The following is a 24,548-nucleotide window of genomic DNA, read 5'->3' as shown; positions in this document are numbered from 1 at the left end:
CAAGCCTAGGTAGTGATATAGCCAAGCTCAAATGGTAGTTAACCTTTTCGACGACAGTATTACCTAGGGTGATAGTAGTAGTATCGCCTATGACGATGGTAGTATCGTCGAAAATTTATAATGGTAAGACCATTGGAGTCTAGATTTGCAGCTCTTGTCAAAAGTTGTGATGATATGATGTAATCAATAGTATCATTCATACCTTAAAATTTTGAATACTTAAATTTTTGGCTCTATTTTATAGCCTTTTGAGGTCTACAAATACCTCACTCAAGCTTGGTTGATAGAGCATTTATTTTCGAATTTGTAAAGTGTTGTAGCTTTCTCTTTGAGCATTATTTGAGACTCTTCCCCCTCTTGAGTTTAATTATGATACTAAGTTATAGAATATGAGAAGTCTCTTGTAATAGAGTGAGTGTGAGAATTCTCTCTTAAGTTAAAAAAAAAGGTATTGTAAAGGGTTGTTTATCTTAATTTATTAGAAATAAAATCAGTAGTGAAAACTGATGATGGAAGGAAAATGAATCGAGAGTGAGTGTAGATCGTAAATATCATACCATTGTAAATAGATTTACATTCTTTTTCTTACTTATGAATTTTATTCATGATTGTTTACTTATTATCATTCACTTTGACTTATATTTAATAAGTGATTAATCATATTTTTGATACATATTATTTTTAGATTAAATTTAAAAATATTAAAAATATTACAGCAGCAATTCGCTCTTTCTCTTACTACCATTAATCTTCTAATAATGATGACCCATAAATTGTCGAATACAAGCTGAAAGTAAACTATCCATGTTCAATATTTGATAAGCTATTACTAGCTCACGATTCTTCTAAAATTTCAGTGAAAATGACAATTGTAGTTTTAAAGATGGGGTAAAGGTAAAACATTTGTGATTCGATGAAAAAAGAAAAAAAGAAAAAAATATGTGATATATCATAATCTATATGAGTGTTTCTTAAACTAAAAATAAATAGATATTAAAATTCTTTATTGCTTTAGACTTTCATGATTTTATGTTTTGAAGAGATGCACAGTCCATGTATATACTTACTTTGGTCATGATCGTGATATTGACATTTTGGTTTTCTTTTATTAGGACACAGATATGCGTTGATCATTGTGATCACATCGAGCACTACGGGCACTAAAAATATTTTATATATTTTTATATCAATTATTACAGTTTTGAAAGTGTAGTGGTAAGTAAGGGTGATAACATATTCAAGATTAAAAGGGTGTGGGCCCAACCATGTTTGTGACTCAAGATGGACTGGTATGGGAGTGGGGCCCGTGCTTGGAGTGCGGCTCAAGATGGTCCAAATCATTAGCTAGTTAGGCTCGCGTTAGACCTGTGGTTGACTTGATTCGAGTTAGGCTCGGGTCGAACTCTCCATACATACACAGAAACAAGGAAAATTCTCGCTATAATAACACAATGGTTAAGCAGAAAATTAACCGAGAAAAATTAAAGGAAAAAAAGCATAAGAGGCCATCCAATTTCTCTGTTCCAACAAATAAATTAATATGTGGCTACAAAACAGATATCCAAGTGATGCCCTACATAACAAGCCTCGGCATCATCTACACTACCTGGTGTTGCCTCACACCATATCCATTTGCACCATTAACACCATGGTGGGACTTCTCCGAGCTCCTCGACCTCCGCCTTAGAACTATAGGCCATGTCACAGCTTCCAGAACCAGTGCGACGCCGCCGAGCGTCGCGATGACACCGATGTAGGCGTGCTTCCACTTCTTTGCAGGATCCAAGATGTCAAATCCTTCGAATATGTTCACAATACTCAAGATTATGATGCAGTATCCAACCGAGTGGTGGTACACATTCCAGTATATCCTGTACTTGTGCTCCTTGTTCGGCCTCAGAAGCAATGCAAACACCTGCGCAACCAAACGATCTTGAGTTGCAAAGAGATCTACGGTGTAACTGTTTAACGAGAGGATTGATCACCTGTACTGTTGCTAGGCAGAAGAGGGCAATTGCGATGTCTCTGTGCTTGTGGTACGTGATTCCAACGGACTCGCTGCCGAGCTTGAGGCCAAGGCCCCATCCTGAGATCCCAATTATGTATGCCGAGCATTGGCAAGCAACATGGAGATAGAACCAGGCAGGGTCTGCTGCTTTGAACACCTTCACGTGCCTCGCCATGATGGCTCCAATGGGCATCAGAATTCCCCAGCCGATTGCATTCAACACGCCGTGGATCTGCAACCCGACCCAAGTGCATGAAATATACATGATACAGAGAACGATCATAAATGAATTGCTCAAAAGATCCTACAAATTAGCTGTGCAACTTACGTTCTTGCGGCGCAGCCTCGAATTGCCTCCGGCGGAACCCGCCTCGCCGGAGAGGAAATCCAGGTTGTTCTTAGACAACAAGTTGTCGCCGGCCGGGTGGCCGTTGGGCACGCCGTTCTGCAATTGCGTCGACGCCTGCCACGCCGTGTTCAGCTTCGTGCTGTTGTTGGGTAGCTCCAGCGTGGCGAAGATGGTGTAGTACCCGTTCGCGTACTCCGCCTGCTTGCTGTACACCGGGAAGCTCAGGTTCTCGTCCTTCACGTCGCTCGCCTCCACGTTGTAGCCAGAGAACTTGGTGGTGTACACCGTGACGGCGCCGTTGGAGCCCGGAAAGGCGAGGAAGGCGTTGGCTCCGATCATGCCGCTGCCGGTGGGATTGACGGCCCACGCGACCCAGCCGGAGGATGACTCCGGCGCGCGGTAGGCGACGTCTACCGTTCCATTGGAAGAGTGGTAGTTCCAGTGGAGGGAGGCACCAAGGTAGGGGAGGGAGTTGCAGGAGGAGTAGAGCCTGTTGCCGGAGAAGGTCTCGCTGACACAGCTCTGGGCTGTCGAATAGTGCAGTAGAGACAAGAAGAGGCATAGGGAGATGATGGCTGGCTTCATGGTTGGAGCTCAATTGCTTCTGCTTTCTGTTGATGTGTTGCAGTGGGCTGCTTGTGGAACGGGGAAAGAGGAGGTTGGAGTGTTTATATAAAGGATAAGGAAGAAGGAAAAGGGTGAGGGGAGGTGGGGGTTGTTGGGTAGTGTAGAAGTTTCTTGCTTCCACTACATGTTTTCTATATTCATGTTAGGGTATTAATGGTGGATGCATGCGATTGGTCCCACGATAGTGGAAGATTATATGAAGTAATAAATCAATGTAATTGCCTGTGCACCTCTCTCTCTCTCTCTCTCTCTGTACTTTTTCTTTATCCTGCTCTAAAACCTACCTCATTGAACAAGTATGAGGATCGAGTCATGTATAGCTGCAACCTCCATGGCCTACCCATTCAAAGCTGGTGCAGTAAGCAGGCAGGCAAACGCCAAGTGAAAGCTGATGAAGAACAGTAACAAATCTAATGCAACAAAAAATACTATATTATGACTCTTTTTCTTCTTTCTTTGTTGCTGTCCCAATCTCTTTTGATCAGTGCTGCTGCTGAAGCTTATTCAAAGTTCTGGATAACTTTTCGTACAGTGTTCTCATACTTGGAAATATATAAGAACAGTTGATGTTTTCAACAGGTGAGTGTTTCGCCTACCCACACTTTGCCATCGCGTGTTGTTCTCCACCTGCCATCGCCAACCCTGCACTTAAGGATTTGACCTAATCTCCCATAAATTGAAAGCGTCCTAAGTCACGACAACCGTTAGACGAGAATTCGACGGTGATGGGGGCTTTGCTACAAACATTGCTTCCAAGAGTAGGTCAACAACCCCACCACAGAAAAGACAGGCCTGCCACGAAGCATCGGGGGCGTGAGTCCTGCACTCACCTAAGACATGGGATTCGTCCTCCCCAGTGGGGTCCAATTGCTTAGCCGATCAATACCAAATTGATAGGGTTTTAACCTCAATTATATTAAACTATTAATGCTTATCTAAAAAGGAGGTTTAAGATCGAACTGGTTGAACCAGCAGATGACAACATGAAGAAGAGTGGACTGACTTAGCCCATGCATGCTACAATGTTCTACATGGATGTGGTAATTGAAGGCGGCTAAGTTGGAGCAAGTCAAACCAGATAGTCCAACCCTACACTTTCACAAGCACTTGGTCCAACCTTAGTTGCATGTAATCTTAGTAAATGCATGCTGGCTAAGTCGATTAAACCAACGAGGTGTTGGATGAGATCATCTAAATTTGCTTCCATTTCATTCTCATCTTTGAATGAATAAGTTCCACGTGCCAGTGTTCCATGATGAATCATCTCAAGTCCATTCGCTTACGATGTAGTTGACTTTTTCATAGTTGATAAGATTTGTCTAGGATCCAACTTGGTCTCCCTAGACCCATTAAGCATCAAGTGATCTAAACATCATGTGCAAGAGATGAAGTTTGAGCTGGTTCTATAGACATGTGGTCTAATAATAGTTTGAAGGTCAACTTTTTTTCCTTGAAACTTACGAATTGAATTTTCTAGATTTTTGGGACTATAAACAAACTTTAAAGTAAAAAAGATAAAAGATACATACATAAAGCTAAGAATGACATAATTATGGATTCATTAATCTTATACACGAACTAAAATGCAATTTGAACTATGTTATAATCAGTATGAGCCTATGGCATTCACATGTCTAAGGTGACAATTGACAACCTACCAAACTAAAAATAAGGAATTATTGAGTACACAACTTAAAGAGTACCCTAGATCTAAAGAAATACATTTAAGCTATATATATATATATATATATATATATATATATATATATATATATATATATATATATATATATATATATATATATATATATATATATATATATATATAAGTGTTACTTTGGATTGCTTTTGTATGCATATGTTTTGTTTTTTTTTATTTTTACATTCTTCTTGTTTCTTCTCAAATTTGTTTATAGTTTTCCAATTCAGCAAATGTCATTAATTATTTGCAGTCAACATATGTGATGTATGTGATGTTTACTTCAATACCTAGCCTAAATTGGATATGGTGTGGGTCCAATATTTCGTGAGAAGGAACACTGGAAATACTTGTTATGATCTGTGTTCTTGAAGATGTCATCCAAAGCATGGAAGTTGACCCAGCAATGGTTGCTTGCAGATGTTTTTGACTCCATGTTCTTTGCTGAAAATGAAATGTGGTGCGACCAAGCCAATCCCGCAGCTTTGGAAGCAGCAAGACGAGTCTTAAGAAATGTAGAAGCGAACCATGAGCAACAAAAAGGTTGTATTTAAGAAACAAATAATGTTCATTAGTAGATCCATGCCAATGGGTCTCACACGCATATAAATAAAACTAATTACATATTAATACCTATAATTAATCTCTTTTAGCATCTTGATTCTTATGCTTTCAAAAGTTATATTGAAATCCTCGTACTTACGAAAGTGAAACATTAAGATCTTATACAAGGTTAAAAAGATAATTTTATAAGGTTAAAAATTTAAAGTAATGAATTAAATATTTTACTTTCATAAGTATAGAAATCTTAATATAACTTTTAAAAATATAAAGACTGAGATACTAAAAATAACTAATTATGAATGATAATATATAATTAGATTATATAAACACTCTCAATCTTCTATTTTCAAAATAATTCGACTAAACATTAAATTTTCATTTCATCTATATGTCCCATGTTTAAAGGACTCCAATCAAAAATAATTTTTCTGTATCCCACTCATATGTACCTCATGCTTGAAATCTAACAAAATATTGGCTCAAAATAGAAAAAAAAACCTGTAAACTGATGAAGTCAATTGTAATTTGATCCGACATTCTATCCGAATCATCAATAAGCATGTTTGAGACATTATGATGCTCAGAAAACTCTGGAATATGATGAGATCATGCATGAAGACATTAGCAGTTAATGCGGAAATGACGCAGGCCATATAGCATCCTTGATTAGGTAAAGAAGCTGTGTTGAAATCTCGTGTCCTCGAAAAAGAGAGTTGCTTAACTTCAATACCTACTACCACCATTGCGGCAGTCCATTTGCCTGCCTTTTACTTGTTCTTATCATAACAAGAAAAAGCCGAAAGTGTAGGTTTTAAGAAACCTTAGGAATCACTAACCCTGCACCAGCTACTACTACTATCACTTTCATGATTGTTCTACTCCTCTACACCCGAGTGCTTCTTCCATACTCCTCTTATGAGAGCTGTAAGGTGGCCATTTCTGCAGCAAAGATGACTCAGAAGGACGATTAAAAATACCAACTCTATCAGTGATAGTTGCACAAAAAAGCAATGTTTATATTTCATCAACAGCAGTAATTACTTGACAAACACACAGAATATCTTCGTCAAATTGAAATAAAGGCAAAATCACAATAAACATATTGCTACTGACCATTTTCCTCCTTATAAAAGCTACAGACATTGTGTGAGAGCAATTTCTGTATTTGCTGGTAAGATGGTTATTGTTCACCTTGCCTGCTTATACTGGAAGGACAAAAGATATAACCTGTTGGCCAATCTCAATTACTCCTTTTTGTGGCTAATCAACCATAATGTCGTCAAAAAATTCATTGAAATACCACAATATAGATAGTTCACATATCAAATTGGCTGGTTTCAATTGTATTATTGTCATGATAATGGTGAAATAAGTTGCATAACATTAATAATCAAACAAAATAGTTTTATTAGTCACATTGGAGGAGGTTACCTCAAAATTTTTTCATTGTCTAGTCTATATATAGGCCTACAGCTATCGATTAAGGCATAGACATCCATGAAGTTCCATAAGACAGATTATAAGACACCAATTATTCTTGAGTGTTCTTCATCCAAAAGCTTGTTCTTGGACAACTATAGTTGGAGGAAATTTTATATTACACTACATATTCAACGAATTATTTTCTAATTTATCCATATCCTTTTTGGAGTGAAACACTAAAAGACCATTGTATATATCTTAAACAAGATTCTATCTAAAATTGTTTCTAAGACTCCTTTGAGTTATTGAAATGGTAAAAACCAAAGTCTAAGTCATTTAGATTTCTGAAGTTGTCTTGTTAAAGTAAAGACTTATGATCATCATATAAAGAAACTAGACTCTGATCAATGATTTTTTTATTAATTATGCTATTAACTCTAAAAGATAAAGATTTTATTATTCCTCTCAGACATCTATAATTCATAAGGCAAGAAATTTTAAATTTCTTGAAGATCTTCAACTCTATGAAAGCATTTTTTCTCAAATACAATTTAAGAAAATAAAGATACAGCATAAGGAATCAAATGATAATGTTGGTTTGCTTCCAATTAGCCAACTTTATCACGTTGAGAAATAAATTCATACAAAACAAGTTCATACAAAGCTTAATACTTCCTAATTTACAAAATGAAAGGGATATTATGATATTGAGGAGATCTTCAAAGTTAAGATTTTCATCCGAATTTAATGTTAGACTTAAGGATGATCTTTGGTTGTTTTCATAAGCCATGAGTAAAGATAGACTCTAAACTTGTGTATGGTATCATGAAAGAGGAATTAGAGTTTATGGCCAGAAATCAAATTTGAAATTTTATCGAATTACTAAAAGGGGCTATACTCATTAGTTGTAAATGGGTATATAAGACCAAAAGGAATGCCTCTAGAAATATCGAGAGATATAAAATTTGACTTGTAGCCTAAGGTTTCACAAAAAATGAAGGCGTTGATTATCATGACATATTCTCCCTTATTTCTAAGGACTCATTTAGAATAATCACGACTCTTATAGCTTATCTTAATAGAGTTACATCAGATAAATATAAAAATAATATTTTTAAATGAGGATATTGAGGAAGAAGTATATATGGACTAGCCTAAAGGTTTTTGTGATAAAAATCAATTAGTTTGTAAGTTAAATAAGTTAATACATAGACTAAAATAGGCTTTCCAATAATGGTACACTAAATTTTATCATGTTATCATCTCTTTTCGTCTTATTAAAAATATTATGAATTATGTTAAGGTCAATGGGAGCAAAATAATTTTCTTAGCCCTATACATTGATAACAACTTATCTGCAAGTAATGATTTTGTTATACTGTATAAAACAAAGTATTTCCTTTCTCAAAATTTTGAGATAAATATTTAGGTGAAAACTGTTATATGAATGATATAGAGATTCATAAAAATAGATCTAAAAGGTTAAGACTATCTCAAAAAGTCATATTAAAAAGATTTTACAAAGATTTATAACATAATAATGTTCCCCTTCAATAGTGCCTATTGTGAAAGGAGATAAATTTAATTAAAATAACATCTACAAAATCATTTAGAAAAGAAGCAAATGAAAAATGACCCATATGCATCCAAAGTTTAATAGATAGATAGGTCTTCACATAACATTATATAGCATATGTAGTAGGGATGCTGGGCTAGACATAAAATTAGTCTAGGAATGACTCATTAAAAAGCTATAAAGATGGTCATGAAGTATTTGTAACGAACTAAGGATTATATGGTGACTTATAAACATTTTGATTAGTTTAATATGATCAAATATTCATATTTAGATTTTGATGGATGTGCAATATATTTTTCTATTAGCTCGAGGTGCAATAACTTTGAGAAGCAACAAGCAAATAGTTGCTTCATCCACTATGCAAGTTTAATTTCTTCGTTGCTATGAAGCTACTACACAGACTTTGTGATTGTGTAACTTCATCTCGTAATTAAATATTATCGTTTTAATTACTCAACCTATAAAGATGTATTATGAAAACTCAGCCACTGTATTCTTTTCTAAGAACAATAAAAGTATACAAGTCATAGCAAACACATCAATATAAAGTATCACATAAAGAAACATGAAGTAGATAAATGATTGTTGATCCTATGACCAAAGGTTTACCGGCAACACAATATAATTGTCATGTGGAGCATATAAGGATTATTAGTTCATTTAGTATTTGATGTGATACATTACTTTTAAATTCTTATAAATAAAATATTTTTGTGCACATAACGTATGCATAAATTGACTCATTAAGTGTTCATTTATACATTGCAATACATGAAAGGAAACACAACTGCTATAATTCATGGATTATTTTGCTAACAAAGCAAACATCACAAAACAATCCGACATTCCAAGATTTTTTTTTCAAAAAAATAAGATATATATATCGGATGAGGTCTTGAAATCTTAACCTTTGATAAATAAATCTAGTACATTATATTTTCATTAAATTTAAAATCTTTCTAGGTGTATATATCCCTTGAGTTCTTCCTTTCAAGCCAATTCCTTTCTTTAACAGCTCATGTAACATCATCAGTCATTTAATTATTATGTATTGATTTAGAAAGATGCAAAAGAGAGAAAATGAAGGCTACAATAATAAAGACTGAAGAAGTTTTTAGGTTCCCATTATCATCCTGTATGATGAGAAGAAACAGAGCCTTTCTGTTGTCAATAATGATAAAAGATACATCCAGTTATTTGAATCAAGATAAAGGTCATCACCGATTACTGTGGTCGAGCTCACCACCACAAAATGTGTGTGGGATATATTTCAACTATGACTATAATTCAGCAAAAAAGAGTTTCAGATTTAAGCTCATAGGCAACCATTTGTTTCATTCCATAAAGTCAACACCCATCGAAGCTTTGAAATTGAGTCACAAGGTAATCTAAGTGTTAGATTAACAAAATTTTGGTCAGAAAGATGTATACTCCCCCCCCACACACACACAAAGACAATAAATTGTGATTTGTTAATCATGAGAACATTCAAAATCATCAAGGTATTATATTATAGATCTTAATAGAAAGCCAACTCACTCCTTTCTCATTATTTCGGAATTGTAAGACAATATGTGCACCTTAGCACCCTAATAAAGGAGTCGTAACCGTGAATCTTCTCCATCTTGATGTCTCACACAGCAGTCCAGATTCATTTTTGCTGGAGCTTCCAAGACATCAGTGACCACAGCATAGGGATAAAGGTCTTTGTCCACAGAAATGTTGCAGATGCAAGAGTTCTAAAACAAACAGTCAGCTACAATAGAAGGTTTAACATAGTAAGAACTTACAAACGATGAAATCCATACCATGTATGCATATCAAGTTGGTCACCGCTAAAGAAGGTTTAACATAACACATATTTGATAACTAATAACATCAAGTAGAAGTTGAGAAAGGACAAGGAACAATTAAACCCAATATGATTCTGTCTTGACATAAGAGAATCATATGAGCACTATACAAGTTCAAATAACTCGTTGAACAGCAAGAAAACTTCCAAATTAGTTGATCTTGCCCAATGAAGGAGTCTATAAAGCTGTTTGGATGGTTGTATTTATGGACGTGCTGCATTAGCTGATACCTGGATCTACAACAATAAAAAAGAATGGCGGAAAGTAAGAGCCTGCCTTACATTTATGAATTTGCTGTGTTACAGATGCAAGTCTTTGCAACTGCAGGGTCACTCGTTTGGATCCCTGCATTTTTGCAATGGCAGGCTGATATCAATTTCTGCATAGCGAAATGAAAGGATGTGTGAAGGAAAAAAGAAGATGCTTTCTCATGCAAACATGTTGCTGCATGATTAAAATTTGTGACCCAACTGCATTTTAAGAGGAACGTTCTTCTGGAAAACGCAACCATCCAAGAATTTCCTGCATCCGAAAGTCCTGTACCACTTGATGGAATGCAGGGGAAAGCACTCATCCAAACAGCTTCTATGTAAATCTACCTAGGTGTTGATATGGCTGGTGGAAATTGGCCTGAGCGGGTGGGGTTTGGTGTCATGATAAGATTGCTCCTCGGTGATCAGCGTGACCTCAAGTCTCCCCAGAACCCTGCGGGAACTTTGTGCCCTATGCTGGCCTTGGTATATGAATTTAATCAACGAAAAAATTATAGAAAAGGATTAAACTCGATAAAAAAATCATTTTTTTCATATATAAAACCGTCATTCATTTCAATTATGCTCGATCTATAAGTCGATACACACTGACAAAAACATTTGATCATGCATAGAAGATAGCAAGCATAACTGTGTTTAGTTTAGTAGAGGCAACCAATATGTTGGACGAATTGAACAAAGATGCAAATTTGCCAGAAGAACAACTATCCAAAAGGTAAATGTTTCAATACCTCAAAAGACGAGGTCATCAGATGCAATTGGGCCACCTGCAGCATGAACCAAATCAACAACATCAACTCATTTCACGAGTCATTCAATTCCCAGAAGCACAATGACCGAAAGGGAAAGAAAGATAGGAAGGGGGAGAGGGGACTAGGGTTAACTACGGAGGAGGTGCACCTGGTACTTCCGGTAGAGGGTGAGGGTTCCTGCATCCACCGGTAGGGAACCTGGATCTCACTTCCTCCCCACCGCCACCCTTCCTCTCTCCCCTTGTCGCTCGCAAGCCTAGACACCTCCGCTTTCCGTGCAGATGCCGCATCGTATTGAGATGGGAAATGGGATTTGCATAAATGGGCTAATCAAACCCAATCGATCGAACCAAATTAGAACGATCGACCACGAGCCGGAGGTAAAATTATCCTATGTAATCGATAAATAGCTTTTCTCTAAGAGAAATTAATATTCGGTTCTATTTCAATGCGAAAGGAGAGTAGTAGATGCAGATGAAATGGGAGTTTTGACGAGTAAAAACAATTGGAGAGAGAGAGAGAGAGAGAGAGAGAGAGAGAGAATGCACTCAACATATAGTCAACGACAAGTGTTGGGTATAAGAGAGTTGTTTAGGCCGATCCATAGACGATGGATGGTCTTATAGTCAACGACAAGTGATGGCACTCAACATAGAGTCAACCACAAAGCCTGTTGGTGAATGCACGTGGTTTGCATTCCATTTGCCCCTCGGATATTTTCTTCTTCTTCTTCTTTAGGTAGTATATGCCTCTCCCCACTTGACTGTAGACCATTTGATACCAGAGCTTGCGCCGTAGAGAGGCAGATGAAGTGCTACCAACCATTGATTCTGCAAGTCAAGTGGATGACAACCCACTATTCTTGGCAGCTTTTGCCTCTCCCATGCCTAACTCCCCACAATACACTAGCCACCATCAGCCTCACTGACCTTTCTGTTTTGGAAATTTTGTATTAGATTGTATTGACAAGAGCCAGCTGCTACTCAATGATGGAGATAGCAAACCTGGAGCTTGGACTTTTTGCCTTTGGAGCCCAGACCCCACCAAGGAAGCACAATCTTGATTCTGGATCATTCCTCTCGAGTAGATCGACTGATTCGCTTGAAGAAAGGACTCGATGTGTTGATGTTTCTAATTGAAATTTGCTGACTTTTGGGAGAAAGAGGAAGACCTGGTTCCGCCTTTGAGGTCATCCTTTTGCCCCTTTGTCCCCTTGGGAGTCTGCCGCGATTTGAGTTCCGCTTGAAGCCTTTCGGTGCGCATTCGTCCCGTTCCGCCTCGGATTCCGGTGCTGGTGCTCGCTCTCGATTAAAGGTGGGGTTTTGGTGTTTGTGCTGTGGGTCGCTTTTACTGTTGGTTGTTGATTGGTCCCTCTTGAATTCAACATGCGCTAAAGTTTTCTCCTTTTCTCGGGGCTTCTCCGTCCAAAGTTTGGATTTTGGGACTCGATTTCTGTGTGACGTTTGGATTTTTTAGGCTCGAAGGGCTCTTCTGAGGTACAGAACAATCTGGTCCCGAGGGCTTGACGATGCTTTGTCATCTGGGTTGGATTTGCTCCGAAGATCTCGGAGTAGATCGCTATTACCACTCCAACTGCCAAGTTCTTATTTTTCCCAGTGTTTTGCAATCCTCAATTCTTATATCAGTTCTCTCACTGCAGTCTTGGTTCTTGTGCTTCGATTTCTTGAGCGAGAAGAGATATTAGCTTCATCCTCAATTTTTCTGTACTGTATTTTGCTAGTGTTTCTGTTCCCAAACATTCCAATCTTAGTTCTTGTTCCAGTTCTGATCGCAGTTCTTGATCTGACTTCTTCAGCTTAATTCTTCTGGTGTCCTTGCAGGCACTGCTTCAATCGATGGACTCCTACCAACTCTTCTCAGCGACCTCCGACTCCCCCACTGCCGCTGCTGAGCCCGGGAAGTCGAAATCGGCGGCCGTCGTCCAGGACTCCACCACTTTCGACGGCGAATTCGATCCCCAAGTGTTCATTGGGTTTCTCGAGGTCTTCATTTACCAGGCTCGCGACATTCACAACATCTGCATCTACCATAAGCAAGATGTTTATGCCAAGCTCTGTCTCACCAGCGACCCCGACGTCGCTGTCTCCACCCGGATCATCAACGGCGGGGGGCGGAATCCGGTCTTCAACGAGAATCTCCGGCTCAGTGTCCGAACGATCGAGTCATCGCTGAAATGTGAGATATGGATGCTTAGTAGGGTGAAGAACTACCTCGAGGACCAGCTGCTGGGTTTCGCGCTGGTGCACCTTTCGGATGTCCTCTTAGCTAAAGCCAAGTTGGTGCAGGAGTTCTCCCTCTCATCTACCGATCTCTTCCATTCTCCTGCGGGCTTCGTTCAGTTGTCGCTCTCTTACGTTGGTGCTTCCCCGGATGTTATGGCAATCACGTCAGTGCCAAAAACTGTGATTACTGAGGCTAATTTGCCGGATGCAGAAACTGACGACTCGATTCCCTGTGAGTATGAGAAGATTGAATTCCCCGACCTGAAGGTGGCTAATGAAAATCAACAGATGGTTTCTGAGTACTTCGGGCTACAGAGCACTGATATGGAGACACAAAGTTCAGAGAGCTTGGTGACTTCAGAGAGTGGCAACTGTGTCGACGATGATGCAGGGGTGCGCCTTGTGGAAAGCTTCTCATCCACCAAGAGACTTGGATCTCTTGATTCTGATAATGCACTGAAAAATGACACTACCATAAGCAGTGTTTCCATGGCTGAATATTCTCCTGTAACACTTCCAGTTGCATCTCAATCCATCTCTGATGTGTTGTCAGTCACAGCATCTCCAAGCAGAAAAGATAAGAGCTCAGAGGTCACAGATGGTGAAGCTGATTCATCTGCGCCATCAAAGGTTGAATTCATGAGACCAATCATCAGCATAAACATTGAGCCAGAGCAGACAGTGGTTCAGCAGGATATTGTTGATATGTACATGAAAAGCATGCAAGAGTTTACAGAGTCATTGGCTAAGATGAAGCTTCCCATGGATATGGAGACCAGCAGCAGCCCGAGTGTGGAGAATGGTAGTCCTGATAGTGAGAGGAAGGTGACAACACCAAAAGGAATTGGCTCCAAAGTTTTCTATGGAAGTAGGGCATTCTTCTGAAAGTATTCCTCTCGAGGTATACAAGTTCCTCTGCAATTGTCAATTAAATAATCAATTTGCTGTCAGATATGTGCACATTGTCTATGTGGTTTAGTCCTATCAGAAATATTAGATGGCATGGCCATTACAGACTCTGTTTACTATGCTTGTCATGCTCTGTTTGGTGGTGTTATGATTAATATATTATTGTTTCTGTTGATCCTTTTGTGGTTGTTATCTTCACCATGCTATTTACTTTGGAAATTGAATGAATATACAGAGATGCTATATTAATTAATGTCTTCTATATGATATCAAAGTAGCAAGGTGCTACTAATTAATTATCCATCATTGATGGAAATACTTCTCTATATGCCACTTGTATAGGTCACAGAAAATGCAAGTTATAAATTCCATGTCATAAATTTCAGTTCTTGGGACAAAATTGAGATCACTATGATTCTTCGGATGCTTAATTTCTCTTAACTTGGTTATGGAACCAATTAGGTGGTAATTTTCTCTTAATTTTCCTCGTTTTGCATATGTTATAATCTGTAGATACATCTCATGATTAGTATGCGCTGTGTTGAGTTCTTTGAGTTAAGAGTTGTTTGTATCTGCTCTTTTACTTCTTTAACCTGGACATCCTTTTGTCAGTATCCAATTGTCTGATCACTATCAAACAGTTATGATTCTTGTTAGTCAATTTTGATTTTTGGATGTTCCTTTTACACCAAGAAAGCTAGGGTAAGTTGATGATGTCATCTTCAGCTTCTTTGTGCTCTGTATTACTATCCTGATATCGTAAAAATCCAAGTCAAAGTTGAGAAGAACAATATGATTTTCTATAACCATCACGAGTGCTACTTTATCCAAATTTCTATTTCACAATCTGATCTGTATAATAATTTACTAGAACTTTTATTGATCTAAGTGATTTTCCACAAACAAATAACAAGGACTGATCTGCGTTATGGTGCAAATGATTTTGGTTGCTTAAAAAAGTATCAACCAAATAATGTAAAATGACACAGATTCCATCGATCAGGAAAACAATATGTACTCCCTTAAGTCAGTTGATTATGGTAAATATTTTAATTGAGCTCTAATCATGTTGGAAATTTGTCACCAACACATCTCTAATACATGGAGAAAATCAAATTTTATCTTGTAATATGTTTTCTTGAAAGAAAATTTAGGATATATATATTTTTTTGTTTTTCGATGATGGCCCTGCTGACTCTTTTCCACAAAAGAAATAACAGGAATATAACATCATTAACAGCAGGTCTTATAGGACCTGTAACTAATGCAAGCCCTGCATGATATCATCTATCCTTGGAAGATCCTCGGATTCTTTTTCACAGATTCTGAGAACACCAAATTAAAAATGTTGTAACTCTCAGGCCCCAACCTATAGTTCCAAATTCTTGTATTTATTTAAGTTCCTTTCTTACTAAATCTGAATATATATGAGAATAACAACATTAAATTACTTGTTTCAGATCCTATTATATTTTCTTTCCCATTTATGCAGAAGCAGAAAACAATACTGTGATTCATGGCTCCATTTTATGCTTATTGTGAATTACTTTGCCATGGTCCCTTATCTTTTCCAAATAGTAAAGAACTTACTGGGATTCAAGTTCCACAATAGGTTATATCGCATGCTAGTCATGTACATATCATTGAATTAATTCACAAATGGTTCTGCCATCTTTGCTGTAACCACAAGTCTGAAAGATTGAAGATACATCAAAGCATCATTCTTTTTCTAGAAATCTAGATGACCAGTTGAAAGAATTTTATTCGTTAATTTATGTTAACTTACCTGGTTGTTTTGCAGAAACCGCTGAAGATCTCTTCGGGTGGCACAGTTATTGGATTTGCCTGTGTGTACTGCAGCTGCTGGCAACTGCTCCTCAAATTTCATGTTCTACTTATTTGATCAAATCAGAAACAGGAGTCTTATTTTTCTTGTTTTTGGGTTGGACCAGTTCTCTTTTTTCCTTGTCAAATACGAGGCTTCGTATCCGCGGTATAATTTTCTGATGCTTGTTTAAGAACTTCTAAGCATGAATTATACAACTCTTGTATCTCTTTACTAAGTACTAAGCTCTCAAACATCAGAATCTAATGTGCACTTGTTTCTCGAAATCTAACATGTCATGCAAATGTCGATATGGTTTGCGGAGGAGAAAAGAATTCAAAATGATCAGATATTGTATTTGCCATGTGGCAAATTCATGGATTCACATGTGGAAGATCGAAATAAGAAAGGAAACCTTTTTTCATTTATTATAAATTGGTAGTTAATATTGAACTTGTTTTCATTTGTCAATTTAATTCCATGATCTCCCTTCTCCTATCCTCCTGTAAAATAAAAATGCGTTATATGAACTTATTTTAATCATGTCTATAAACCCTTGTTTTAAAGGAGACATAAGAACAAGAAAACAAAAACAACTTTCTCTCCTTGCAAACTGTTCATATCATAAAAGTCATTGTTATCCTTAACAAGACACTGAGAAAAATGGTTGCATCTCGATCATCTGAAGAAAAAATGGCAACCATATTTGATCTAAACCTGCACAACAAGAACATCCTATTGTTATTCTCATAGCGTACTCAAGCAACATTATGAGTAGCTGCACGCAAAATACTTGTACAAGTGCTCATTATGCTAATGACTCTTGTTGAAAGACCATGCTTTAAGTTCGATAGTGAGAATAATGTGAGCTATAAATTCTTTGGTTTGATTTCTTGATTGCACGTATTATTCTTGAATGGTTTGATCATCAAGTTTGCAGAATCAATTTCTGAAATGTACAGGCAACAAAATATAGTGACTAAAAATTGCCATGTCCCATACAAGAAACCCAAGACAAGGAGAAAAGCCAAAAAGCCCAAAAAAATATGCACCATGAACATAGACATTATAATTTGGAGAGATTTCTTAAATAGAAAAGGATCTTTGAAAATTAAATATTGATTCCCATATAAATACCTTATGTATCACAAAGTTTTGACATAAGAGTGAAAGAAAAATACTTTTAGGTGCTCCTAAATTTTTTCTTTAATATATTTAGAGAGATTTTAAATGAGAAATTATACAAGAGACACTATTTTTTATAGAAGATGATGATCATGATAAGATTTACATAACTGACTTTAGAAAATCTCTCCTAACGGATAGATCATACAAGAAAAAATATTTTCCTCTAAATCTATATAAATACTACTCACTTCTATCAAATTTTAATTTATCAGTTTTGACCTTAAGATAAGTCAAGAGGAATTTCTTATCTTTTATTATTCTCAAACAATGAGAAATTTGAGTTTATCTCCATAATTATAAACAAAGGGTATGGAACTGCATATATCTATCTTATGTTCATTATTTCTAAATATTTGCTTTATTTTTTATTCTCTGTACTATTCCTTTGACATCAGTCTATTTTCTCCATACTCATCATGGTGCTGGCACTCATGGAAGTTTAATACATTTTTCAATGAAATCAAGTTTATTTTTCATTATCCCTTCTTAAAATTAATTTTTTATAAAAAAATTATAAAAATACTATATTCTGATTGACCCTCATTTTCTTTAAAAATAATATAATCTTCTATCTCTCTTATTTTACATTCATCTCTTATTTCTTTACCACTATAGCCACAATGTGGAAAATAAAGATGCCAATGGTGGAATGTCCATATGAAATTTCACAATGTGGAGTCGTAAACATCCTTATACAATATCAGAAGAAATCCAATCCAATCCAATGGAGATGTTTGGTGAGAGGACATCAATATGATAATGATATCTCATTCATCCTTTTTTTTTGGTTTCCCCCTACAGCTATTGTCACAACTAAAGGCTTTTATCCAATGATATGTGGTGCAACTTGTTTGGTCTATGCAATTGAGAAACAAATACATATAGGTTATAGAGAAGGCAGGAATGAGTGAATGGGTCTCAAGAATTAAAATTTGTGATATAAAAAAGAAAAAACCGAAGAGAAGATGAATTATAAAATAGATATAAGCTGTGGAGAATTTGTATGTATTATATACATTTAACATTATTTTTTTAATAAAAACTCATAATTTTTGTTATACTATTATTTCCATACTATTAAGTACAAGGAAGCTTCAAATGTTGTTTCTTATTCCTCTTATATAAGGTTCTAAAAGGTTATCGTTTTAAAGTCTTCTTATACCTTGTTTATCTTAATTGTACTTGTTAAGATTCAACAGAAATTATGTAATGGGGACTCAGAAATATGCCATAATCATTAGTTCTAAGCATCCTTGTTTAGAACATTATTCATAAAATGTGCAAAACATCCTTGTTTACTCTCAAGAAGGCAAGCCAAACGATCATTAGTTCTAAACATGTCTACTTATTCAAGCTTAACAAGAAATAATAAAGCTAAAAGTCTCTCCATGCAAATTATTCATGAAAGGTGAAAAGCACCCTTGTTTATTCTCAAGAAGGAATGCACTGAGAGGCATTGCCGAGATCCGAGAAATGTTTTGATCCTCCTATAGCGAAATGGAATGGTCACCTTATTTGTGATCCACCTGCATTACAATTTAATAATATTAATTGTCATAATCTCCATAGCATACTCGAGCCATATTGTAAGAAACTTCAATAATAATAATAATAATAATAAGACTTTGATTTCGGTATATCACCTCATGGGACCTAAGAATCCTTCGGCTTGATTTCATACTCACAAATCTTGTGCTTGATACATTTGATCATCATATTGGCAGAATCAATCCCTGAGCAGTTGTTCAATCATCAAACTGTTGATGTTGGAATCTACGATATGTATTAGATGAAAGAACCAAAACAAACCTGCAAGATATGCACCATGGACATAGCCATTGTAGTGCTCGCTTGTGTGTTCACCAGTGAAATAAACCTTTCCAATTGGTGCCTTCACAACATATTTTTTCGCATTACTCATTGCAATCACTGATATCTACTTATGAGAATGATATGTGACAAGTAAGTAAATTTACCCTGATCTGATCATACTCATAACGGTTGACACCAAGTGGCCAATTGGAGAAGGCGCCCTTGAAGAACCTATCAGACCACCACCTGGGAACAAGTATATCTGTGGCCTCGGGAATATGTTTCCCGAACATGTTCCTCAAGACCTCCATAGCTTCTGCCTTGGTTTGGGAGTCTGGCTGCTGCTCTATCCTCCTTGATTCCTCATCTGTTACCGTGACCAGTAGAACATTGGCTCCTGGGTATTGCTTCTCGAATTGCTGCAGCATGCAAACATGATTCATGCATGGTGTGGCTAATATATATCTACACTAGCTTCGCTAGATATTGCTTCTCGAATTGCTGCTGCATGGAAGCATGATTCATGCATGGTGAGGCTAATATATATCTACACTAGCTTCACTAGATTGTGTTCATTATTCTCAGGAAAAAGTAGCTTATCCTTTGTTCTTATCTATGTTTCTAAATGTAAAAGAAGTATAAGATCATTAGTACCTGCCACACTGGATAATATCCTCTTCTTTCATTAGCATAGAGAAAGAATTCTGTCCCATTTCCCTCAGGCCAAAACTTGTAAGGAAATTTGAGAAAGATCTTGGTGTATACCGCCATATCGAACTGGTACATTGCAAGGATCTTCCATTGCTATATTTCAGAAGATGATGTTGAAGGTCATATTATCCCAAAACAAACAATGATAACTAAAACATTTAGCTTCTATAAACTCCAAGAAAGGAAAATTACAAACATATTATTATGTACAGTATCGAAAAAAACTTACAGGCAAGTCTGGCTCAAACTTGATGAGTTTGGTTTGAAGAACACCAATGCTAACTGAAACAATTACATAATCTGCTTTGTAAACTGATCCATCCTCTGTGACAACAACTACACCACTTTGAAAATGTCGTATACGTCTCACTACCTGTAATTGTTAAGCAAATAGAATTTTGTAAGACATAAATATTTTATAATAATAAAATCTAACTTCTATTGTGAAAATTTTGAAAAAGAAATCCTAATTTACTTCTTTTTTTTTGCTTAGTGTCTCTTGTTTCTTACTTTCCGAGGATATTTTTTACCATATATAACAAAAATAATTTTTTTAATTATCTCTTCCTTCCAATAGAATTGCTTGAAGTCGTGATTCAAGACCAGTTCAAAATAATACTATACCTTATAATTTAATAAAATATATATTACAAAATAGATAGTTTTATTAAAATTTAAAATAATTATATAAAATAATATAAGAATACATATGAAAAAAATGGTAAATGCATATAGTCAATCAAATAAAATGAGGAACCATATGAGTAACTACAATAAAAAAATAATACTAACTGTATATTTAAAACAATTTTAGTCAATATTCTAAATGTTAATAAAAAAATATAAAATTGTAATATTATCTAATTATCATATACACCATAATAAAGATTTGCATCTTATAATATCAATTAAATTTTTAGTTGGGCTTTCACTTTTAGTAATTTAACATGATTTTAATTAAAATATATCAAAATTAATAAAGATATGATAACAATCAAATTATTTGTAATGTTTCTAAAATATTAACCTAAGAAATCTTTATAAACAGCTAAAGTTATGTTGTTCTTAACATAATGTTATGTTATTTTGTCATAATTTTTTAAAAAATACAACTCTATTTTAAAATATATAGTGTCGCGAGTATTCTTAAACTCCAAATATCAACCACTCTTATATATAACTTTTCTAAATGTCCTGCAGGCTACTTCTTTGTCAGCTTATTCTCCTAGTTTCCTGCTGCATATTCTCTTGGTTTTATGATATCAATGTTTAATATATGACTAGATAGGTAAATAAACGATATATATATATACAGAACAAATAAGATAGTAGCATATGATAAACAATTTGAAAAAGGAGAAGCTGCTGATGCTCCTTTGACTTGAATAGATGATTGATATGGTGATGGATTCGTAAACTGTAGATGGGAACATCGTCATGCTTCAACCTAATCATAGTGCATCAGCGTGGCGACCAAGAGAGATGTCAAACAATGCATATAAAACACTTGTGATAAGATAAGAAAAGACTGGTTCTATGGAAGTACGCACTCTCCATGGAAGAATGTAGAGATAATAGATTTGATCTGAAAAGTCGACAATGGTCAGGGAAACCTTTACTTATGGGACCAGAATTTTATGAGTTCACCGCAGGATTCTAGTCTATTGCATGGTAGCCATGACAATAAAATAAGTACAAGATAAGTCCATGACAGTGGAAGAGTGAAGGCGCTTCCACGCTGTTCCAACAAGATAAAGGACAAGATAAGTACAAGTTAATGGTAGCCATGACGTTCCAACAACAGTTGCATTTAAATACGCAAGTAGAAGAAGTGAAGCCTCAAACGGAACCTAAAACCCGTAGCCGAGGTGTTAATATACCATTAAGTTGCAGATCGCAAAGCTATTTGACAATAAGATAATAATGAATCATAAATATGACAGCTGTGTTGGTAGAAAGATAAGTCTAAGAAACATGGAATAGTCATTATATTCTAAAAACTGATGCATTAAATGAGAATTCCCTTCAAAAAATTTAGTTCACTAGTAATGTTTAATACAGTGATAGATTATTTTCCTAATCCTTCAATGAACCTGCAGAGAGGCACCAATGGGTATTGATAACATTTCAGTACTTTTATATACTATTACAGTCTTATTTTTTCCCCACTCTTACACTATTAAGATTCCTCCTCTACATTTTAAATGTTATTTCCACAATGAGTTGCAGCATAAACATATCTTATTTAAGATAATATAGATCAATATATACTATAAAATATAATATAATCTAGTTTATTTATCATCTAGAATGATCTTCTAAGGTCATATATATATATATATATATATATATATATATATATATATATAGAGTGTGTGATTATAGATCTGTCAAGAAACGAGTACTGTGGAGTATTTACCTTTCCAAGGAGGAGACGAGGATCTACAATGGTGCCGTTCTTGGCCGTCCTTAGGAACTGGCCGGCCAAGTCGTACACCAGACTCTCGTAGCCTCGTTGGTCCGCCACAAAGTAGACGTCCTCCCCAAAGTTGGCGAACGTGGGCAAGGGAACAGTATTCTGGAGACTCGTCACCCTCGGTGGCTCCGCGAACTCGTAGTCGTAGGTGTAGTAATCCACCACCATTTCCAACGCGGTGGAAGGAACACTGCACGCATGCAAAACCACACAGTCATGCGTGCGGTTTAAACGACAGAACGGCATGCATGTGTTGGCAGAGCGATAGATTTACTGGTTCTTCAGGCGTTGAGACGTCAAAATGGAGACGTCCTCGCGGCCGCTGGGAGGTAAGGATGCGGAGAGCTTCTCTCCAAAGCTATTGACCTTGGCGGCCTCCTCGATGACCTCGTCAACTTCGGAGCTCTGGTAAAGCCCACCACTGAGTACATAGAAATTAAGCAGATGGCACGATGTTAGGGAAATGGTGAACAGAAGAATTAAGAGCATGAAATATATGGCTAGATTTGGTTACATCTCATTGTAGGTGTTGGAGGAGAGGTTGCTGTAGTCTGAGAAGAAGTTCCTCAGGTGGAGCTTATTGGCCATCTTCCAAATGGGGTTCAACTCAGGGCCGTTCACTCCTTCCACCCAGTTGGCTCCCATCTCCACGTTCATCCCTGCGAAGTTGACTTTGCGCATGCGGCCACCGATGCGGTCCGTGGCCTCCAGGATCAGTATGTCCTTTATGCCGGCGTCCGACAGCGTCTTCGCGGCAGAGATCCCTGCGTAAACCGGCATCAAGTTCATTAGATGCTTGAAGTACATGCATCGACTGCACCAAATGCTATGATGCGAACGCTGATTAATATTTTACCAGACATGCCGGCTCCGACGACGATGACTTTTGGGCCGGCCGCCGCGACAGCTCCGGCGAATACATTGGAAACGAGCAGCAGAGCCACGATAGCATCAAGGGCTCCCATCTCTGTCGCTCTCTGTGCGACCTCTCCCTGGCTTTAGTTGTACAAGATAAGGATGCGGATTGTGCAGCAGATAATTGGACTTATATGGAGGGAGATGCTCATCATGTGACAGCTCTGGCTACGTATTCTTTACTGTGACATGGTGCCTTCCATAATTAGATCAGGAGATGTTGCTGCTACCAGCTTAAAGACACTCCCACTCCGTTCACTCGAAGTCAGATCTCGATGTCTGCAGCACTTGTTTTCACCTTTCATTTTTCCCTTTTCCCAAGTGAAAAACTTGTATTGCTTCAAAGTGCATGCGAATACAAAGTTGTCATCCATGTCACGAGTTAGAAGATAGTTTCATATCTTCCTTCCTAAGGCATCTCATGAGAACTCTATTTAACTAGGTCATTGTTGAGCTTATTTTCTAAGAATAACATGGTCATCATCCCCCATTCATTACTGTATTGCAGCCTTTCCTTGGTTTCAGCTGAATCAGAATCTCGGGAAGATGTTCATACCGTGAGATGATAGGTCAAGCAACATTTTTCTTTGTTTAATATATTTAAATAAACGTGCACATCACATGGTTTGTTTATAGATTATTCTTTATTCAATATATTTAAAGTACATGCATATCACATGGTTGGTTTACAGGTTACGTTATAAGAGACTTGAGGATACTTCCAAGGCAAATACATTTCATATCATATACAATATTACATCCATCCTTTATTTATCTAAACGACCTCGATGTTATTTAGATGTCTATCATATTCTAATAAATATAATTAATTAATCAAGTACATTTTACCATAAAAATCTTTACTATTGGACCCCTATTTATTTTTACCTTGCGCGTATTTTTTTCGCTTAGATGAAAGCACACTTAGACTTTTGGACTTAGTCAGAATACATGAATCGATTGCGGTTCGATCTAATTTAATAAAATCTTATTTAATCAAGTCACTCATGAAATTAAACTAAGTTACACTCAATCATCAAACCTATTGAAATAACTGCAATTTCGATAATTAACTATCATAAAATTCTCAAAACATTGATATCTTTGAATATGTCATAGTAATTCTTTGGAAGTTTGGATTGATTTAATAGAAGTTGACTAAGTTACACTCGAAATTAAATTAAGTTATACTCAATTACGATTTTAAAAATCTCATATTTTAATAATTAATTATCATAAAATTCTTAAAATCGTAAACACAATAATAAAACCTATTCAAAAAAACATCAATTTTTTGGTTAATTTATTATTATAAAATCTTATAAAAATAGAAAAGTGATAATA

The 24,548-nt window shown here is 36.3% G+C and overlaps 3 protein-coding genes and 1 long non-coding RNA gene across 10 annotated transcripts; 1 reads left to right on the top strand and 3 right to left on the bottom strand.

Moving 5' to 3' along the window:
- Positions 1-1,481: 1,481 nt before the first annotated feature.
- Positions 1,482-2,996, bottom strand: LOC135676806 (cytochrome b561 and DOMON domain-containing protein At5g47530-like). The gene is made up of 3 exons (XM_065188395.1): positions 2,337-2,996; positions 1,986-2,240; positions 1,482-1,915 (listed from the first exon to the last, which is right to left on the bottom strand). Exons 1-3 carry the CDS (start codon positions 2,940-2,942, stop codon positions 1,598-1,600), a joined length of 1,179 nt encoding a protein of 392 aa, XP_065044467.1. The 5' UTR covers positions 2,943-2,996; the 3' UTR covers positions 1,482-1,597.
- Positions 2,997-5,761: 2,765 nt separating this feature from the next.
- Positions 5,762-11,876, bottom strand: LOC103989025 (uncharacterized). Of its 3 annotated transcripts, XR_010514432.1 has the most exons (4): positions 11,274-11,876; positions 11,105-11,140; positions 10,383-10,446; positions 5,762-10,004 (listed from the first exon to the last, which is right to left on the bottom strand). It is a non-coding gene; the product is annotated as an uncharacterized LOC103989025 (long non-coding RNA). The 3 variants fall into 3 exon arrangements; XR_010514430.1 differs by lacking the exon at positions 10,383-10,446; XR_010514431.1 differs by lacking the exon at positions 10,383-10,446 and having other exon boundaries at positions 5,762-9,987.
- Positions 11,877-11,910: 34 nt separating this feature from the next.
- LOC103989024 (uncharacterized) lies at positions 11,911-16,389 on the top strand. Of its 5 annotated transcripts, none has more exons than XM_018828016.2 (4): positions 12,603-12,621; positions 12,786-12,849; positions 12,967-14,269; positions 16,079-16,389. In XM_018828016.2, exon 3 carries the CDS (start codon positions 12,982-12,984, stop codon positions 14,251-14,253), a length of 1,272 nt encoding a protein of 423 aa, XP_018683561.2. In that variant the 5' UTR covers positions 12,603-12,621; positions 12,786-12,849; positions 12,967-12,981; the 3' UTR covers positions 14,254-14,269; positions 16,079-16,389. The 5 variants fall into 5 exon arrangements, with proteins under 5 accessions (XP_009406029.2, XP_009406032.2, XP_018683561.2 ...); XM_018828015.2 differs by lacking the exon at positions 12,603-12,621 and adding an exon at positions 12,640-12,695; XM_009407754.3 differs by lacking the exons at positions 12,603-12,621; positions 12,786-12,849 and adding an exon at positions 11,911-12,439.
- A 2,138-nt stretch (positions 16,390-18,527) lies between these two features.
- LOC135676805 (polyamine oxidase 1-like) lies at positions 18,528-23,305 on the bottom strand. Its single transcript, XM_065188394.1, has 10 exons — positions 23,146-23,305; positions 22,804-23,053; positions 22,564-22,710; positions 22,233-22,479; positions 20,043-20,186; positions 19,757-19,906; positions 19,267-19,521; positions 19,100-19,181; positions 18,934-19,023; positions 18,528-18,816 (listed from the first exon to the last, which is right to left on the bottom strand). Exons 1-9 carry the CDS (start codon positions 23,252-23,254, stop codon positions 18,944-18,946), a joined length of 1,464 nt encoding a protein of 487 aa, XP_065044466.1. The 5' UTR covers positions 23,255-23,305; the 3' UTR covers positions 18,528-18,816; positions 18,934-18,943.
- Between the last annotated feature and the right edge of the window lie 1,243 nt (positions 23,306-24,548).

Source organism: Musa acuminata, chromosome BXJ1-6 (assembly GCF_036884655.1).
Source record: "Musa acuminata AAA Group cultivar baxijiao chromosome BXJ1-6, Cavendish_Baxijiao_AAA, whole genome shotgun sequence".
Lineage (NCBI taxonomy): Eukaryota > Viridiplantae > Streptophyta > Magnoliopsida > Zingiberales > Musaceae > Musa > Musa acuminata.
The sequence above is the reverse complement of the archived record's forward strand: the minus strand, read 5'-3'. Positions and strand labels throughout refer to the sequence as shown.